The sequence below is a fragment of the Varroa destructor genome, unplaced genomic scaffold (assembly GCF_002443255.2).
Source record: "Varroa destructor unplaced genomic scaffold, Vdes_3.0 BEIS01000004.1, whole genome shotgun sequence".
NCBI lineage: Eukaryota > Metazoa > Arthropoda > Arachnida > Mesostigmata > Varroidae > Varroa > Varroa destructor.
The window spans coordinates 5,264,299-5,285,524 of record NW_019211457.1 but is presented as its reverse complement, the minus strand read 5'-3'; the positions used below and the strand labels follow the sequence as shown (position 1 = coordinate 5,285,524).

The following is a 21,226-nucleotide window of genomic DNA, read 5'->3' as shown; positions in this document are numbered from 1 at the left end:
TATTTCAGTTTACCACTAAACTTTCCATATATTCCTAAATGCAACATATTCATATTATTTAAAATTTACTTTATCATTTTTGAATCTACTGTTAAACCTCTATACTACACAGCTATTGTCAGAGGCCACTTACGGGGCCTACTCTAATGACAAACCAGTAGCAACAGTATAATCGTACTTTGCTTTAACCTGTATTTTTTTTATTCTCTATCCCCCCCGGCGTTCCTTCATGTGTTCGTTCTACGCAGGTACGTGCTTCGTTATGGTTTTTGCCTCGTTGCTCGAATACGCCACCGTTGGTTACTTGGGTAAGCGGATCGCCATGAGGCGTACGCGATGCCAACAAATGGCCAAATTGGCTGAGCAGCGGAGACAGCTGGAACAACTTGGTGATCCTTACAGGCCGGGTCCGTATGGTGGCGCAGGACCACCGTACGGGGGTGTAGCGGGTTATGGAGGTCTATTCTCGCTGGGACCCTCGCGGATGCATACTCCGGGCGCCATTACGCCACACTACGACAAGAGCTGCGTTTCCAGTCCTACCGAGCCCACGCAGCAGCCGCACGACATCTCACCGCCAATCGTCAAGAGCGTCGTAAGCACGACTACATCGACAACTATCTGCAATTTATAATAATTTAAATTTAAAAAATGTGACAAAATTATGAAAAAATATTATTGAAAATCAGCTGGTCCTAAAAATATATGAAACAAGCAACCTATTGCATTCATATTCAATTAGAGACTGATCAGTCAGGTTTGTTAGGTATATTTATATGCATACGGAAAATGAACAAATACTGGTTCCCCGACAAACAAAGCTGATGTATATTTTTAGACAAAAGGGAAAAAAGCAGCATTAACATTCCACATATAACCAAAATTAAAATGAAGGATGCTTTAATATGCGATTTAAAAGTGATACATCATTTGTAGCTAAGGCCCGCTATTCTCCTTGCGACCTATACCTAAACGCAGAGTAGAATGGTACTCGATGACAAGGTCCTGCATACTCATACAATGAATTGTTGTCTTGTTCACATGGCGGATATGCTGTGCACAGTTCCGATCGGCTACGAGGAATAATCACGTGATCGTAAGGACTGTCATACTTGAATCATTGGTGATTTCTTTAAATACCATCAGGATCCTCATGTCCTTCGATTCTTCCGTACAATATGATCGATTATGAAAGGAGCCCTACAACCCTATATATATATATATATATATATATATATATATATATATATATATACAATGGTAACAAATAGTAAATCAGAAATTAAATCTAATTAAGAATCTAATTAAATCGTTCAGCTTATAAACTTCCATAGAGGCAATTTGGCTAGATCTGTTTTGGTCATCTGCCTCTTTCCTTTGGCTTTGGCCCTGATAAACAACTTTATACATTTCTCTCCTAACGAATCACTAAAATATGAAAAAAGTTACATACATGCACTTCAACATACATATTGTAACTTAGTACGACTTAATACTTCCTTATCTAATAAATAACTAACTAAGTTAACTATAATTTCCATTTCAAAGATGTATACTATTACGAATAATTGACATTTTAAAATTATATTAAAAATAAGTTTTGTTTTTATAATTCGCTAATAATATTATTATTAGAAAAGATTGATAGAAAAACTATTGTCTACATTGTTATGAGAAGTGTCTAATAAACGATGCGGTTCCTGGGCAGTTAAATCAACTAGCAATATTTGGTTAAGTGTAAAAGCATCTCTGGGTACAGAAATAGCAGATATACCAGCAGAGTATGATGAGCGTATATAAGAAGTTCGCCTGATTTAGCCGTCTGCACTCGACGCTCTTGCATCACAATACATGGCCTATGCGTGGCTTTCGGCCATCCTTAGGCAAATCATGGAGAGGACAATTGGTAAAAAATCCGATCAAGATATTACCACAGTAACAGTGATTTTTGTAACTGAAATTGGTGACGGAGCGAAGATATTCCCAGCGGCCTTCCTCTTTCTTTGTGCTGTACTGGCGGTATAGTAGAGGTAAGGTGTCAGTGCGTCCTATACAATGACACAAGCATCTAGCCAGGATCCGTTCGTCACATGTTCCGTTTTCGTCGAATTTGGGCGGAGCGTCGAAGCTCAACGTGGTAACCAGGCTGTTGTTTTTGCAACGGCAACTGGCCTATTATCTCATTACAAACTGGCATTAGGTTTACGACAAGTAAGCTTTAGAGTGTACAGGTTTGCGTAGGAAAATATACGACAGTAGCAAGATATATGTATATATACTGGCGTTTTGTTAAATGGCGAATGGTAGAATCATCGAAAAACGTACCGCGGCTCGATAAAATGAAGCTTACTGCTGATCTTTACTTTATCTGATTCCATCGTACTACGTAAACACGTCCTGGGGTTGAAAACTGCAACGGAACATAATGGACGATACAACTTTGAATGACTTCAACTTTCCAAATGAGAAATCGGGTCAGCGTTATGATAAGCATGCTAACGTCCATTGCTGTAGCCGAGAAAAGCCAAAGTTAATTTCGGCACAATGCTCCATATTCGACAAGTTGTGCACGATACAATAGACAAAGCTTTCATTTACAATATTGTATTTGTATACATTTGTAAGGAGCCTATAAAGCCGATACCGGTGACAACGAATTTCTACCAATAGTCGCTTGTTTAAATTTGAGTAAACTACGCTCAGACATATTTCCTTTGCTCAAACTAGAAATAAAGTCGATTGCTCCAAAAGCCCAAATACTGGATCCAACACGGCCAGCCTCTTTTAGCCACGTTTGTGGTTACGTATCTACAGCTAGTCCTCATTCATTATCTACATAAGGTTTAGTATGGGAGATTTTCTTTGCTTTGCGCTTCTGTCGAACTGGAAGCTTCAGATAGTTGCGTGTCACGCTCGGCCACTGACGGCTGTATGCGGCAGTTTTGATTTTGTGACGCTTGTATTGTCGGGATATGATATAAAGTATAGGTTATTAGCTGTTACTATAGGCCACGAAGGAATTATGAGACTAATTGGCCCATTTTGTTTACGACGGCCTATCGACATGACCGTCAACAGTACGTTGTTTCGTTCCTGTTAATGTATTTTTTTCTTTTTCGTCTTTTATCGCATTGTTGAAACTTCATCTTTGGCTTTTGGCGCAGCTTAAACAGCGTCCTGATTTGCTTGAACGTATAAGGCAATATAATTTTTTTGTAGGTTGTTAGTCGGTACATTTCTGTCGCTCAGTTAGCCGATATAACAATTATCGATTAACTTATTAAATAATCCGAATATTAGACATCGCTGAGACGTCAACCGGTAGCCGGCAAATCGGAACCAAATACTGATACAATATTTGACCATGTATCCAGACTATCTCTACACTAGTTCGAACTCTGTAGTGATTTCAATAAAAAAAAACACGCACATCAGTTTCGGAAACGGCTAGCAGACGACGCGTCTCATACGATCTGCGCCGCTAAACATCGACAGGACAACATTCCAATTGCGTGATCTATGGCCGCCGATCTTGTTTTTATCTCATAGTTATGAACATTTTTATTTATGGTGAATCGGTGCATACACATATCATATGTACTATTTTGGAACTTCTGGATTATCTAGGTTTCTGCACCCAGACAAAATAAATTGTTTCTGAAAGCTCCGCTTACCACAGCTGGCTTAGGTTGCCGGACTACAATAACACATGTTCGATTCGCCGGAGACCTTTGACGTAGAAATATCCACGGATAAACCTAACAGCAGTCGGACTTGTTCTAATGTTTGGCACTACACGGAAGGCTGAAATTACATTTTCGGCCGAGTTCTGTTCGTTTCATTAGCATACCATTTCGGCAGTACTGCTAGAATAATGCTACTGACCGCGGGCCTGGGGCGGCTCTGCGATCAGTCTGGCGCCTCACGCATTTTCTAGTCCTGTGTGACCCTTCCATCACGGCTGTCGCTTCGAAGTCAAGCCAGCTTGAAGATCTCCGCGGTACACGGGCTTTTGCCGACTTGGCTGGTTTTACTTGGACTTTTGGCTGTTCCTGTTATAATACACTTTAAAGTGATGCCTCAAAGCAATCGTTTTTCTCTGGGATAAAGGGAAACGACAGACATAGGAGTGAAGAGGAGCGAATATGACTAGATCGACACGGTTCGGACTTGGTACAGCAAACTGACAAACCCACTATAAGGAACGTCGTTTTTCCCTATATTGGCCACATTTCAACAATGCAGCATTCTCCCTAGACATACGTGGATTATAGATGTTACAGAGCGATAGCTTAAAAGCGCCAAAGGACGATCATCGGCATAGGCAAATCTATGCAGTTACATTGCGTCATCAAAGTCTTTGTCTTGAAGTACATACATATAGAATAGTAAGTCTTGAGCCCATTAGCCATTGTCTCCGAAATGCTTGGAGTTCAAGCCGGGCCTGAACCCTATTGTGACTGGAACATGTTGTTTCATTAAGGTCACATGTGCCCATGGTAAAGTGGACGTTAAGCCGTTCCAAGGGACTGAAACTATTTTGGACTGTTTTGCAGAACGAATATTACCAGAGAAGCTATATATATATATTTAAATATACTAGAGAAGATCGGCACGGGTTGGTGCTCAGCTGCCATGTATAATGCATTTTCGGGCAGTTTGAGAGCAAGAAAAAGAAGATCGGGTTTTGAAGTTATCCTATAGGTATTTGTTTGCTAGGCAATGTTCTGTATAAAAATTCTAACCGTTTTAAAGCTTATTCACAGTTTGTTATCCTATATTTTTTAAGGAAGTGTTCAAGCTTTAATTAGCTGCTTGGCAATCTGTTGCATTCGCATTGATGTATGTTATTGGGGTTTGAACATACAAGATGATTGGTGTCACACGTTTGCCTAATTGGGCGCCATGAAAAAGTGGATGATAATAATAATGTTACCTGTTGGTCGGAATAATATACAATCAATGTTCAACTCTATGTCTCAAATCGAGTTAGGCCGACAAAAATACTGCTGGTTTTTTTAGGACTATATACATGATGTGGGCCGCTCGGGATTATTGCCTCACGCTTAGATCTACAGCAAAACGTTTCGAAGCGATGCATATTTAGGCCGGGCTTATTGAATAGTTACCAAGGGAGAAGCAATGGCTGAAGCTAAATACCAGGCATAGATATGTATTTATAAAAGCAAACATCAGACTGTATAGTGAACCGTAGAGTGTATCCTTAAAGATTCGCCTTATCCCCCTTGCTTTTGTATGTATGTGTATTCATGTTGAATTTTTACAGAGCACCTGTCAAGTGTGCCCGACGGCGGCGCCCCGGGAGATCCGAGAAGTTTCTACAGCTCCAACCTACATGGTAGGTAAACCTAGGGCTGTAAATTAATTCTATAGAATAAGCAGCATAAACGTTGAGACTATCCATCAAGCAGGATGTTTCTGTCACGTGCATCAAGCTTTTGTTTACCTTTTCCTCTTTGAAATGTAATATCCAAGATTAGAACTCCTTTGGAATTTCCTCAATGACTCCGTCAAAAGCTTTGTTGGAAAAAACCTAATTAAATTGAACTCGATTTGGAACGTCGTCAAGCTTCGCATCGGCATAATGCAGGCAGAATTACCTGTGTACGATTCAGATTTTAACCATCCGTTAAATACCGCTTAGTGAATAGTCCGTGGATGAATGAAGTTCAAAGGCGCAGTGCCATAGAGCCACATACAGATACGTAAATGTAGATGGGTTTCACGTCGCTGGAGTCCGACACGTCACGCCAAGAATAGTTATCAGCAGGCAAAATACATAAGTAGTAATCGTTGATGGTGCCAATCGAAAAGCGCTTCAGCTTACTGCAAACCATGTCGTCCATTTGCATATAAAAATAATTTGCAATGTTTTGTAACCGCTCATTTTTAATTACCAATATATATATATATATATATATATATACATAAAGCTCGCAATTAGACATTGCCTAAACGCACTGACAGCAGATTTTAAGGGCTCCAGCGAGCAAATACTGCATTCGATCTTTCTCTGCAAACAACGTGTTACAGTGTAGTGTTCTGCTTATGGTATTTACATACGTTTATTTAGCGTGCTCTGACCGTGTCGATCTTATCTCTCAGAACTTCTCTAAGTTGGTTCCAGAAGCTACTTACCCGTATACGTACAACAATGCGGAAATTTTATCATGTTTGAACGAGTAACTATGCTAAGGGGGCGGTGCGTGATCGTCACAGAGGCTTCTTTCTCTACAAGGTTTCTGCTTTGGAGCCCTCTAGCTACGCATTTCCCTGTCTTGCCTTCCTCACCATATTTTGCTGTATGCTTCTCTTTTCAATCTCTTGGTGACCCCGTTCTGCCTTTGCTCTGTTCTCGCCTTGTACTTATCCCTTAACCTGTTGGCCTATTTCCCTCCATTCTTATATGCACGGTCAGGGGTAGGTGTGATATCACTGAAAACCGACCTGGGGCTGCGAGGAAGAAGCGGTTACTCCCATCCCTCAGAGCCCACGCTGACTTAAGGTCCAGTCTTTTTGACTATCACGATCCTAGGTCCGTTAGTGACATCGGCGGCCAGTATCTAAACGCAGGCAACACCTCCCCTGAAACCAATGCCCAACTTTATCCTCGAATCGGCAAAGTTCGGCTTCATTTTCTCGACCCAAATCCCTTATCCAGAACCTCACGCATATCTATGCTGAATTGCAAGCCGAGTGATAAGCAAACCCTTTTTTTTGAGAGTTTGCCTCATCGGGACGATGCGACCGAGCAGCGTTACTTCGATAAGCATTTTCGGGTGAATAGAAGATACGAGAATTGGAATTACAGTGTTTGCCAAATGAGTTCAGTGAAACGTACCGTGGACTTAAGCAACTGAGACAACAATTGTATAGCATGAGTCAGTAGTTCCCCATAATTTGACAGAAACAACAGTAAGCTAGATCAAAATCAATTTCATTTGAGTGTTATGAAATCCAATTTGTAATCGATATTTCTAGTAGCCAAATCGCGTGCCAGAAATAGGAATATGATGCGGGTTTAGCTTTGTTTGTTTATTCAATATGCACATCACGTCCTAACAGCGGAATACGACTAGTTAGGTAGTGAGACCACATGGGCGTGCCGGGTATGTTTATTGCTATCGGCTTGCTTGCCTGCGGCCGTAAGTTTTCTAAATGACAGACGTTACTCAGAGACATTGTCTTACATCATCGTTTTGCGAGTTTATACGGGAACTGTTTACCCGATTTTGACAAGCCAACGACCGTGAAGTAGTTGCTTCTTCCATTTCGATGCTATCTTAGCTTAGCATCCTTGCTGTACAATCGAAGCAATTTGCTGAAAATCAGATATCGAGCCGCCATTTTTTTGTGCACTTCAGCGATCCGAGCACATCGCGTCAGTGATTGAACTAAAAATAAATTTAATAGAAACGATGCGTTGTTGGAAGTCATTGCCACCCTAGATAAGAGTGTTTCCAGCTGCATCGTACTTCGTCCAAACGTCTTTTCTGATAATGGAGGAAAGACGCCCAACAGCGATGGTAACAATCAGATTATAGTTATTAAAAAAAGATACGATATACGAGTAGTAACAATGATAATAAAACTAAATCAAGCTCCCCTATGGCTTTCAATAGAAGCCTGGAAATCTTTCCTGCTGAGGTTCCTCAATGTAATACTACATTCCTCCGATTCGGAAAAAGTCGATGTGTACTTGACAAATCAGACGTTCGCCACGCGATTGGACCTTAGATCCGTTGCGCGATCAGCCCTTCGTTGTAATCTAAGATACGCCATACCGTTATGCGCCTAACTAGTAAAGAAAAGATGTAGCTACAGGATGAACATCGATGCTCGAATGCTATACAGATCGACTAATGCTAACTAAAATGCTCTAGGAACCAACGGGAGAATGTTTACGAATGCACATCTTCACCGTGAATGCATTTTGTGTTTACAGTAGTTACCCATCATCATTAGTAAACCCTAAATTCTGGCGAAGTTTGATAAGTCCAGGCCCTTTTTCAGTGACACGATAATTTTGGGTACGGAAATGATAAATAGAGTTTATTATAGGGCATAAAATTGGATGCCTTTACTTAGATGGAGATAACCATATCTCTTGGACCTTCTCCAAACACAGCCAGCCTTGCCAAATCCATATCCCGGGTTGAAAATCTAATAATATCTGGCAGAAGCTAAAAGACAACTAACAGTCAAACATGGCTATATTAAACGCAAACGTGGTCCATGCGCGCATTAGGTAACAATGACCTGCATGAAGGTGTCTAAACATTTGCATGAGAAAGCAGTAGCAGCACTCTGTACGGGGATAGCGTGTAAACAGGCAGTAATATTATTATATATTCGTTAATTTCATTCATACAACTCTAGTCAGAATTGTACGAAAACCTTTTTCCAACGTTTGCCTTCTATTGGGAGAGTCATATGTAGAAACCAAACCTCGTCATCCATATTATGTATGATTACATAAAATACAAATAAGTAAATTATATGCTATTAGTCCAAAACAGAAGTAGAAGTACTAACTTTCCTGTTACCGATTCCCTCGTTTCGACTAACTTCGTATTGCGTTTATCTCCCTGTCCCGTTATGTTTCGGTCTTGCTCCTTCTCTTTGGAACGGCAACATGCCCGAACGTGTTCGTCGACCTTAAGAGTTTACACGAACGCCGGCGAGGTGTACCAGCGGACCCGTGCTGTGCAGGAGCTGTTCTAGGTGGTTTAATAGGAGTCGGTGGGTCGGGTGGAGGCATTGGGATGGGCGGAAGCGGAGGCACGACCCAGAGTTGCGGCTGCCCTTCCCAGCCCACTTTGCCTCCACCCACGTCGACCACCCTAGCGGCCACAACGACAACAAACACGACTATCACCGCACAGCAAGTGGCGCCGTCAACATCGATACCTATGGTGAAGTATCATTATTATATTTTTTTGAAACGTATGGTTTCTTATTCAAAATTTTCTTTGAGCTAGGGTATATATTTACGATAGAAGAATAGGCTTTGACTAGCTGCACGTATCTTAGGGTGTCACACTAGGTGTCATGAGATTAAAAAGAGATATGGCGTCAAGACCCATTATACAGTGCATTCAAAACTAAAGGCAATTTGAACTAACGAATAAACTCTATAATAAAGACGTGATATGAATATTAGTTTTTTCATTACTGTTGTCAAAGGCAAATAGAAATAAATCAGCATATGATCGTGGAATGGAAGTGATGGGCTATTTTTACTGCAGGCCACGGTGTTAGGCATCGCCTATGGCAATAGGCTTAGAGTGATTTGGTCATCGCTGGGTTTTGTAACCTGTCATAGATAAAAAAAAAAAACGAAGTATGAAAAATTATTCATAACACAGTCAACTGGCCTGAGGATAAAGGCAAAATAGGTTGCTACTTCTGACCTAGGTCACCGTAATCACAAAAAATAATATATACATAATTTGCCTCCTGACTTCTCAACGTTCTTATTCACAACTTTATCTACATAAACGAATTAGGCTATTTACTATCCGGAATGTATTTCGTTGGATGTTACGAAGTTTTTCCATGGAGTGGTAACATTATAACTCCTTCCAATCAATGCAGTGGCTGTGTCTTAGTGGCACGACTCTCATTAAAAGCTTTAGAGAGGCACAGGATAAAATAGGCTCATTAAGCTGCATTAGTTCTGGCCTCTGCCTTTTCTACTTACTGCTTTCTCTGAATAACATCAGCGAACTTAGTCAGGTCATAATCACCGGTCCATAGAGGAGCATTTTAATGGAGTTATAATATGCGGAAAGTCACATGGGTTAAGTGGTCTTGCGGGCAAATACGAGTTGCGGTTGTAAAAACTGCCCCACCATTTGCGGCGTATTGTAAGTCTTAAGCATCGACGAGCCGACTTAGGGCGACGCTTTCTGAAGCAAGGTAGGCCTGAAACGCGCTTGCTAGAAAATCGACGCTGGGATCATTAGCAGCATTTCCTTGCTACCAACAAACTTTCCGTAAAAGAACGGCGAGGCAGTACCGTAAAGCGGAAAATTATTCAACTTCGAAGTGGACTTCGGTATATGTACCTTTGTCAGGAGCAGAAGATGAACATCGTGTCGTCTTTCTTACCCTCCGATGTCAAAGTAGATTTAGTGAGTTCCGCAGTAGCGGACGGGATTTGGTTGAAGACAACTGGGGGTGCTGGACCTCTTGCGTTGTCGGGCACCATCGGGTGTCTTACCGTTACCATGCGGTAGTGTCTAGGGATGGTAGGATGCAGTAGAGTTGTGCGCGCCTGAACTCTAGTTTCGCTGTGATACCGGGCCGAATTAGCATAGTGTTTATGCGATGTGGCCCTGTGCATTGTCGCTACCGACTTACCCGCTTTTTCGAGTGGCCTTCGGCGTTATGCGGTGGCAACCGCAGAGAGTTTGAAGAGGGCGTTTAGCTATTTCCCTGCTAGTCACTCATCCGCAGGAAGCCGTCTCCCAGCTGTGTATAAAATCAACAAACTTTTGGAGGGACAGGCCGAGTCAAAACCATTTCCAGACGCAGCTTCTTTATGGCAACCCCGCAATGCGAGAACGCGGGCAAAAGATGCGCGAACTTTTTTAAACCTGCCAAGACTTTTATTCTGTGAACAAACGTTACCCGCTACGCTCCCTGTATCTGTAGACGGCAAAACCCGGGGATACTCCGCGGCGCATTCACAAGGTGCGCTCCCAAATATGAATTTATGTGATGAACACACGGTATCATGGTACCATAGTAATTGCGCCTTCTGTAAAACGAGGAAAATACGGAACGATGTATTTGTACAAGCGAAGTAGTACTCATACCAGTAAAATTCGGATAAGCTAAATATTATCTTCAAGGCTTATTCATATAGACTTTTTTTCCGAACGCTACTCTGTTTGGAGGGCAGCCATTTAGCTAGCATTAGAGGGCCTGCAAGCTTTCTGCGGTCGCCAGATCCTATCAGACCCGTATGAACTGGCATGAAACATTCTACTTGAATCGGATTATTTGAGAAAAGTACACGTGGCCGCAAGGTAAGTAAAAGATATCAAAAGAAGAGGAGAGGTCGTAGAAATGCACTCGACGAGGTCAGTATCCGAAAAAGAAGCCTGAAACATTAAGTACGCTGAATATAATATCGTCCTCAGACTTGCTAATAGTTGTTGGAACGAAGCGAGCCTACATAGGCCTGCTGGAAGACTCTGCGTGATTTGATGTAGGAATTATCAAAGGGCAACTTAAAACTGAGACGGACCTAGCTGTTGTCGTAACACGCAGTTAAAGTGATAAAACTATTAGAATATATAGAACAGTCAAATTATATATATCGGAAAATGTGATGTGGCTATAAAATCCAGACGAATTTCACTGATTTCTTATCCCCCCCCCCCCCCTATGATTTCAAGGATGTTAGCGTAGGACAACAACACTTTTTTTTTATTGTCCAAAACGTTTCAATACTGTGTGTGCTACTGGGCACATTAATCGCCATTCTGCACACTTCTCACTTACCGACAATGATTAACACACCGTGTATTGGATTTTTTTTTAGAAAAACGTTATTCTTCACTCATTTAGGCCCATCAATTTCGTTTCCTGATTATAGCCATACACTATTAAAACGTTATTTCGAATCGGCTTGTTGCATCCTTACAACCCAACGAGTTCATTACAAAGAACAGTTGCTTAACTTTCGATTCGAAAAAAACAAACAATCGTGCACAAGTCACGCCAAATGCATAATTCTTCAATGCAGTGCTCGTATGCCAGAGGCACCAAACCCATACCCAAGGATGGTCCGCTTTAATGTGGTTATGATACATGGCACCATAACATGGCCGTAAGGGCTACCATCCTCTTCCCTTACCCTGTATCCCGCGTAAAGCCGCCGAAGCACGTACATAAATATATAGACTGTAACAGAAACCGTTAGACAGAGACTCTCGAGTTCCAGAGTTCAGTATTTCATTACAGTATCATTATCTGTATTCAGCTAATGGTTTTAGCCGCTCTCGCCTGTATACAAGTGCGTTTTCCTTTCTCAGTCTTGTCTCAGTGAGAAGCGCAGTTGTCCAACCGATTCCTTTGCCGCGAAAAGCTCAGTTGAACCAAGTAGCCGATACGTTCCACACGAGGCGCAAGTGGAGCCAACAACCTTGAATCCCTGCAGTTTCTCACGATCGTTCATGAGTCTGCCACGACGTGTAGCGGCGGTCTTGAATGTTATACCCAAAACATTAATTTCCCCCGCGCGGCGCTCGTGCGCCACTCACATCGTACCTTGGTCGACTCTGCGGTCGACTGGAGTCTCTTTCCCAAGAAAGTTACAGGGCGTGCATTGGGGAAACAACGGATCGTACTAACTTTCCATCGCGGCAAATGGCTTATGTTTGATGACAGAGTGACTGACATTCTAGCCCTTTCATATATGTCACTGCGCTCAGCGCTTCCAAGAAAAGGGGAGAGCTTTCCAAGGCAAAGTAGCTGACCATCACGGTAATTTAAAGGTTAGAACCTTTTTGCCCTTAGACTGTAGGGGGCTTTAATCCTTTTATGGCTGACCAACAAAAGGCTGTTAGCAGTCACCACAGGATAAACGTGTGCGGCAATCTCTCAGAAAACTGCAGGAAGGCTGTAGTCACTGTTTAGCCTAATTGCATTAGCAATCAAATAAAGGTAGTATAGAAAAGTTTCGTCGTTGTTAACGCGTCCATAAAAGCTGCAAATGCTGCTTTGATGCTGCTGCTTGAAATGCAATGCGGTATTTGAGTATGATAAGCCTTTTTAAATCCACAAAGAGCCTTCCATTGAGGTTATATTATAAGTCCGATAAGTCGCTTGATGACTTCATCCTTAGAGTATTCCTTGAGAAGCGCGAATGCGTCGTAAGCAAAAATAATCTTTGATCTAGCCAGCGAGACGATTATTGCCTTCTCTAGCAGGGATCACATCTCTTCCTGCATTTCACCGATGACCGTCTCAGATAGTCTTACTTTGTGGGGCTCCATTTGGGCATGGGCCAAGAACATATACATTCTTAATTCACCTATTTTCTTGAAAATTATAATATAATATTTTGTCAGCTTTCTATGGGACAAATGGTAGAAGGAAACATTACTAGGATTCACTTACCTCTTGTAGCAACGGTTGCTCCTAATACCTGCGTTAAATAAGCTCTGACTCGTACTATTCCACAAGCCCCTAAGAGTTTCCGCAGAAGGCACCCCCATATAACTAACAATTAGCTCAAGGAGCAACTTGACAACATTGCCGGCCTAAGACACGTTAAAAAACAATACAATGCGAGGGAGGGTACGATCTGGTTATATATTTTGATATATATATGTATCTACCCCTTCGCCGGGAGCGAAGACTTTCCAGTCTTGTTTCCAGTAATATTCTTCGGTGCGGAAGTTTTGTCAAATCGTCTCCATCAAAGGGGTGAGGGTCTTCAGGTTTTCAAGGGAGGTTTCATAGGCACTCCTTACACATCTAGAGAGATTTCTTATCTTTAATAGGCCCTTGTTTCCATGGTGTTGATCCACGCTGTTGGTCGATTGTAATCGAATCAAGATGATTCCGCGGATTCCGTGATAAGCTCTGTTGTTACAGTGTTTATAACTCTCTAGTACTTACATTGCTTTACCAACTTCCAAACTCATAATTATTCGGTGGCCGTAGCACATTAAAAGGCAGTGAAACATGCTTATGTTTATATCAACGTAGAGTCTTTGGGGAACACAGCTATGTAGAATTTTTCGCAATGGTCATCTTAAGTATGCATTTGGTCCACATAGCATCCATTATATACATGTGCAATAGGATGGGTACATTTGGAAGCTCAGAACAACGTTTGTCAAATGACTTCGTGATATTTTCACGCAAAAATATTGTGCCGAACGTTGGAAGTTGTTAAGCAAGGTAACGTTGCACAACTTATTTCATTGGGTAAGTACTTTACTAATTTTGGTCGCACCCCTCCTTATGATGTTCTGGTTATGCACTGTGGACAAGAAGCTTCGTGCATTTTTACACAGTTCGTTTTGAATATACCGAGCTGGGTGGTTATGTTTTAAATAGAATCACCTATTTACTTTCATTATTCAACAGTGTAGGCACATTGCAGCTCGTAATGGTGCTTTGTGCCCTTGAGTCTCGCCCGTAGTTTTCTAACCGTGTGACTTTTACTTCACGTTCACGTAACGTACGCAAAAGGGCAGAGGATTATTTCTAAATGGCTTCGTCTCTACCCCCTGCGCCGCTAGTGCCCCGTACGTTACGTTAGGCGCTGCATCACCTTTTATCAAGCCTGAAAATGCTTTGAAAAAAAAAGGTTGCAATTTATACGAGTATGCAGTTACATCTATAGAGTTTAGATAACCGAGTTAAGAGTCCAGCCGGGTCGAAATAATGGAGTCATCTGCAATAAAGCTTACTGCAAACTGAAAGCTTGCACTACACGGAGCTTTCTTTGAAGCGAGTTTCAATATGAATCTACTAGACACGACTTAGCAGTTCATTGCAATACGAATAATAACTGTACAGCTCGGAGACGCAAACCTCCAGGACCTTTTTTCTTATTATTACCAGGCTGTATCCGTTCAAAGACTTTAGCGCCGGAACATGGGCAATCCATGCTTTTTATTGAAAAATAAATTGAGACGCTGACTAAACTCTATTTTTCACGCGAATTATTAGTTTGCAGTGAACGGAATGATCTTTTGAATGCAGCTAGGTCCGAACCTACTGGGGCCAATATACCAGCCCTCGAAGATGTGGCGTCGCACGAGATATTCATGCAAAGCGAATATCTATTGTCTATGCCCCCTATGTTCACTAAGCTGATCTGTAGAAGTTATGGGCGTAATCTGAGCGCGATGCATGGCGACTCTACACAGTTGAAAAGTTGATTCCGATGCGAAATGTCCCTCCAAAAACCCTGCTGTTTAGGGAAGAACTAAACTATACACGCTAGCCCAACAGTCGGCATCCGACATCACTTGTCCCCACGTCGCCAAGAGACGTAAATACCGCCGAGATTGCGTTATCTGACCCAAGTTCACGTCGATATTTCTTATACATCTAAAGGAACACTGTACACATCTTATTATTTCCTCCACCTGAAGGCGTACCCAGATAATTTTTAGAACTGATCGACGACATAGGACATTTGAGATTTTATCTTAGTTGGAGAATCATTTTAATGGTTTACCATATTGAATACCACACCTGTTCCACCCGTATCTGCTCACGTGTATAATATTCATTTTCTATGTTACTGTCTGCGTTCAGTAATAATACCGAATCTTTAAGTCCCTGCAAAACCCCACGACTCATTTCCCACAGGCCGTTTCACTACGATGAAGAAAACCAGTCAGCGCGCCCCCGCGCAATGGAACTCACTGTATTTAGGATCGTGTATAAACTGGATGAATTCTAGAAAAGGTGTAGACATGGGGCGACTTGAAATATGGTTCCAAGGGAGCACGAAACGGAAATAAATCGAAGCAAAATTTGCCTGTCTGAGTCAGCCGTTTCCTGCTATCTTGCTCTTGGCACCAGATTGCATTTTAGGTGTAAGGGGCGGGCATGATTTTTGACGGTACACGGTTTTCAGTACAAAACCCTACGAATGGGTGATACCAAGAAAAGCTTCTCCTCGTGACCCTCCGGTGGGGTCGGTTTGTTGCAGTAAGTTCGGAAATAATTCTTTTAGCCAGTATTGGTGGTTCTAAAAGTATCAAAGTTTCCTTCTCGCTGACTGACTGTTAGGGAACTGCCGCTGAGTGCATCCTATAAACTGGCCTTGTTGTTCTTGAATTCCGCTTTGTATCCAGATCTTGCTTTTTTGCTGGGTCGGAGAAGAATCTGTTAACAGCTTTAAATACAACGAATTTCCGTAAATATTCTCATACAATACCACTGGTGCTTCTTAAAAAGCTATTAATTAGGATAGATCTCGCCTTTATAGAACAATCAACCATGCAATGTACCAATGTACAGGAGCACTTAAGCGGCTTTGGAGGTAACTGTTGTTAACGACCAACGTTGACGGAACTCAAAAACACATAACGACTCCTAGGTACGTCTACTTTGAGACGACTTCTTAGCCTTCAAGAGGCAGAGTACTTGACGAAAGGTACACGTTGGAGGAACAGCTTGCAAACGATATGCAACGATATGTATATACAGTGAGAAGGGAGGAGAGGAAAGAAGGAAACCCGACAAAAATGAAACCGAATGATCTATCATTGTTAGACGATCGAGTCTCTTCTAAAAATGCTACATTTTTGTAGGGAGACTTTTCCGTTACCACCTATGGGTTCAGTCTCATTCATATATATTGTAAACTGTGGTTTTGCTTTATGTACGTACATGCATTCTTCCCGGAACGTCAACACGGCCCTGTTTTGGGATTGACTTCTGAGTATTGCCCCGTTACTTGAACAAACTATTTCTGCTTGTAGTGTATCTTACTGATTTCGGTATCAAGGGGTAGTAAAGCTGGAAGAAGTAAGACGACAACGTATAGAAAATAGTGCAGCATAAGGATAATTGTGCACTTTTACAGAAGGAAATTAACAAATGAAGCCTTTTTTGCTTTGGATACTTCTAAAAATGCGTTGGTGGAATCAAGATTTTTCGCGGAGCTTTCAGTTGATCCTATTGTTAAAACGCGACAGGGAATTATTTTTGATCCTGCCATCGATCACAGACGTATTTTGAGTTAAGCCATATAAAACGTTAAGTAACAGAGAAGGCATATATGAAAATGTAGCCTTGTGTCGCCGTATTTCTTGATAAATACCATATCTATTAGAGTATGTGTCTTCAGCGTGTCTATCTAGGGATCAAAAAACACCCAACCTGTGAGAGCTTTTATGTAAAACAATAAATAATTATGAAGATCACTAAATAGAGTTCTTCTTTGCAGTATCCAGGTATCTTCCTCAACGAATTAATACTGAAACTTGATGTTGCATCGGATCTTAGAAGCGGTCAAGTAATGTTAAAATGAATTACTATTTGCTTATTAAATTAAATTAAAATTAGGAAATTCTCTAACAGAACGACATTGTACTTCTGTGTGAAAGAGGAATGCTACACTGAGGCGTAAAAATATCGTTACTAATAAACGTATCTAACGATCATCTTTTTCATCTACACCTACGTCTTTCTTGTCTTCAATAAAATGTCGGCCCTTAAAAAGTTACGTTAATTTTCTGGTTGAAAGAACGGGTGGATGCTTGATGTCGCATTCATTTAAAAAAAAAATTTCAAAATTCATATCAGGACAAAGAAGTTAACAGTAAAACATCTTCAGTTAATATCTTCCAGAATTAGTTTGTTATTACTATCAACAGTAATCGACTTGAACAAGTCGGTTTTCTATTAAGGACCACTAACTTTAGTTGAGACATTAAGTTTCTATCTTGGCAATCAGCACTAATGCAGAGCATTAGCTTTCGTAGAGAACTTACGCAAATTTCCGCGTGAACTACGAAATCAGATGCTTATCACGTTCCGTCACTTTCCATCTATTGTGTTCGGTATGTTGACTGTAATTCGAGGACATTGTTCTTTTCGCCCTCTGAAGTTCTGTCTGTTTCTCGTTATCTCTATTCCTTTTTAGGAGGTTCGTCTACGAATGATTGATTCGAAAGGGAGCGGACTAGGTCTGCTGCACAGAACGACGTCCTCGTTGGAGAACGCCTTATCGCAACCTCCCCCAACTGCCGGCTTATCAATCAGCCTAGGAAATTTGTCGACTGCGCCTGGCAGTGTCGGGCACGGGACGGCATTGCTTCAAGAGCCGATGTCCGACTCGCTAGAGACAGCTTTCTTCAAAAATCCGAATAAATTGTTCGGAGTGTCTCCATCGGATATCGACAAGTATTCGCGAGTCGTATTTCCCGTTTGCTTTGTCTGCTTCAACCTAATGTACTGGATCATCTATTTACATATTAGTGATGTTCTACCGCAGGACCTCGTACCGGATGACGCATCACGGCGGTGAAACGTACCTAACGCGGTGCATCGTCATGGAATCTAAGCAAAAACCTATACAGCTTTACGTTGCTTGCAAGCTCATACACACAGCCTCTCTCCTTATCGATGCTGATGTCGCCATTGTAGCGATCCGGAGACTAACGCGCCGAATACGATACCGTTTGCTACGGCAGGCAAAATCAACAGCTAATAACTACTACTGAAAAATGGCATAGACTGGATAGTAGCTGATCTAGCTCGAGAGACAGCGCCATAATCAATTATATCACAGTCAACCTACCTAATTATATGCAAAGCTGAAAATAACAACGTACGATTTTGTCGGGCAGCAAGCGAATGAACCAATAACAAAATAGCAACAGCACGAAGGGAGCATGAAGCACCAAATTGTAGGAGTTAGAAGAACGGGAATGAAATATTATACAGTAACCAAGTTTCCGCCTCTGCCGCTCGTAGCTAGGTCTCCATGAAAACAAGCATCTTGAGCTAACACGCTGAGCTACATCTCAGATCAGACCTGTAGAAACGGAAATCTCTACCGAAAATTCTATCGTCGACGGAGAAAATCAAGCACGTGTTGTTTTTGTCGTTATTACGCCTGTGGCACCGACAAACAAACGGACTAAGCGGCCAGATCCATAGCTCTGTATTCGGAAAAAGATCGTACAACACACGCAAGTAATGAACTAGTAGAGGAAACAACAACTGGCCGACCCATACGTTCCGGCTGAACAGTGATCGTTTTCTATTGAATGATACCAGGTAGTTAAGCGCGAGCAATCGATAGTGGTGATAACAATGATTATCAACAGAATGTTTAAACGCTGATTAGTGTCCTTACATCGGTCACCCGGTTGGCTGAGATAAAGCCATCACGAGGTTGTCCTAAAAGACAGTGGCCACTACTTTCGAGACAACACTGAATATTATTATAAGCCTAAAAGTACACAATAGACGAGATGAAATCAAAGAATATACTGATACTTGGTATCAAACGAATCGATGTAAGAGGCTCATTAATCAATAAGTCAGAATGACGATGATGGAGAAAAAACAAACGAAACCTTAGGGTACGAGGCATCACAAGTGCCTCGAATGCATGCTGATTCATTCAGAAGAAGCAGGCTGAATGCAAAGTTAAGTGCTAAGGTAAACTAATGAAAGGTTTGCAGCGGAAGCCATCATTACATAAGACAGCAGCGAACCCACTGCTCTGATTCTCTACTACCCCTCTTCCACAGGCTTCGCATAGATGAGAAACCGAAGGAAAGAAAACGAACGGAAAAATGAATCTGGTAAGAATATTAATAGATAACTGGAAAGAGACAATTATATCAATATATTAATTAATACTAACCGTTATTCGTTTGTATAAGATCATAACGTAAGGTCTAAACGATTATGAGTATTACTGTTATTAGGATTATAAGGTTAATATGTTTATTATTATTAAGTAGTAGTAGTACTTGAAGTAGTAGTAGTAGTTGAAGTAGTAGTAGTAGTAGTGGTAGTAGTAGTAGTAGTAGTAGTAGTAGTAGTAGTAGTAGTAGTAGTAGTAGTAGTAGTAGTAGTAGTAGTAGTAGTAGTAGTAGTAGTAGTAGTAGTAGTAGTAGTAGTAGTAGTAGTAGTAGTAGTAGTAGTAGTAGTAGTAGTAGTAGTAGTAGTAGTAGTAGTAGTAGTAGTAGTAGTAGTAGTAGTAGTAGTAGTAGTAGTAGTAGTAGTAGTAGTAGTAGTAGTAGTAGTAGTAGTAGTAGTAGTAGTAGTAGTAGTAGTAGTAGTAGTAGTAGTAGTAGTAGTAGTAGTAGTAGTGGTGGTAGTGGTGGTAGTGGTAGTGGTAGTAGTAGTTACTGTGGCCTTTCGTTGCTTACGGCAAAACTACCCTCCAATAATAACGATCGTAGCGAAACGCGATAACGACGACAATGCAAATAATGATCATGACCGTGTTGTTGCTACTGCCACCATGAATACTGCTGTCACAATGCTTATTGTTGTTGTCGTTGTGGTCGTCGTCGTCTTCACGATCCTCGCCGTCATCGGCTTCGTGGTCGGTCAGTGTATTTGTATTGTCGATCCTGGTTATTACTGCCGTTGCTGCGACACCTTGCTGCCGCTTGGTCATGGTGATGATGATCGTTGTGATCATTATGGTGATACTGATGACACCCCTTTAGAAAAAGGAATCTTCTACTTCGTCGTCGCCGTCTGCTTGTCTGCGCACCACAGTGTGCGGTGTTCATATTCAAGTCGTTCCGTGTGGACTATTTTTTTTGAGAGAGCAGCGCATATCCACTGCTTCGAAGCCGGCGGCGGCAGCAGCAGCAGCGGCGGAAGAATTGCCGTCGCCACATCCGTCCTCACCGTCAGATATCGGCCATACCGCGACGGGTAGCCGCTGCCGATTTGCCACGATAGCAGCAACTATTAGCCACCGTCACCGCCCAGAAACGAAAGATAGGCCACCAGAATAACAACAACGGCAGCAGTCGCGACTGTTTCCGTCGCCGCTGCAACCCATCTGGCAGCGGAACAACAGACAGCGTCAGCAGCAGCGTCAAGACGAGCGCAGGCAATATCGTACACAAACGCAATATCGCCATGATAATGTCTACAGAGAGGCGGAGAGACGGACAAAAAAGGATGCCAGGTAGATGAAAAGGCACTAGCGTCAATCACAAACTAAAAAAGGGGCACCCCGCCCCGTTTCTCTCGTTACATCGATAGCGAGTGCCACAGCAGCAGCAATAGCGATGATGGAGCTGACGCTCATAGCGATGCGCTTTTCGACGCGCCGTGTTCGGCGTTCATTTGACGACGACACCAACAACAGCGGCGACAACGATAACAAGTGCTGATTGTTCTGGTATTGTGTTGTATCTATTGGCGTTTCCTCGACATTGTCGTTTTTATAACGTTGCTCTCTTGTTCATCCTCAACATCGGCATAACCCTCACGATGCATCTGAGTAATGGCGTATTGCTGAGCTGCAACAATGCGATGGCAGCATCTGCTGCAGTGGTGCTTACGGCCAACTGGCCTGGAGAAAGTAGATTGTGCCGCATACGCAAATGTAACAACGAAAGCTGGCTTGCCACATGCATAAACTTTCACTATTTGTTGCCGCTGTTCTTATGTTTACTGTTTATTTTGCCCATAACCGCTTTCTATATCATCTCTACGTATGAATCTTCTA

General features: G+C 41.9%; 1 protein-coding gene and 1 long non-coding RNA gene across 11 annotated transcripts in view; one reads left to right on the top strand and one right to left on the bottom strand.

Annotated features, from left to right (window-relative positions):
* LOC111249056 (gamma-aminobutyric acid receptor subunit beta-like) overlaps positions 1-19,680 on the top strand; it is a 136,810-nt gene extending 117,130 nt beyond the window's left edge. For 9 of the 10 annotated variants that reach the window (XM_086986727.1, XM_086986724.1, XM_086986726.1 and 6 more), the window contains 5 exons: positions 249-595; positions 5,288-5,359; positions 8,685-8,936; positions 16,958-17,026; positions 17,657-19,680. In XM_086986727.1, the coding sequence (XP_086842853.1) occupies positions 249-595; positions 5,288-5,359; positions 8,685-8,936; positions 16,958-17,026; positions 17,657-18,040 (1,124 nt within the window). In that variant the 3' untranslated portion in view covers positions 18,041-19,680. The remainder of the gene's footprint in view (positions 1-248; positions 596-5,287; positions 5,360-8,684; positions 8,937-16,957; positions 17,027-17,656) is intronic. The other variant, XM_086986729.1, reaches the window with a different exon arrangement.
* LOC111249057 (uncharacterized) lies at positions 481-4,296 on the bottom strand. The gene is made up of 3 exons (XR_002672763.2): positions 3,675-4,296; positions 2,326-2,410; positions 481-621 (listed from the first exon to the last, which is right to left on the bottom strand). It is a non-coding gene; the product is annotated as an uncharacterized LOC111249057 (long non-coding RNA).
* Positions 19,681-21,226: the final 1,546 nt, after the last annotated feature.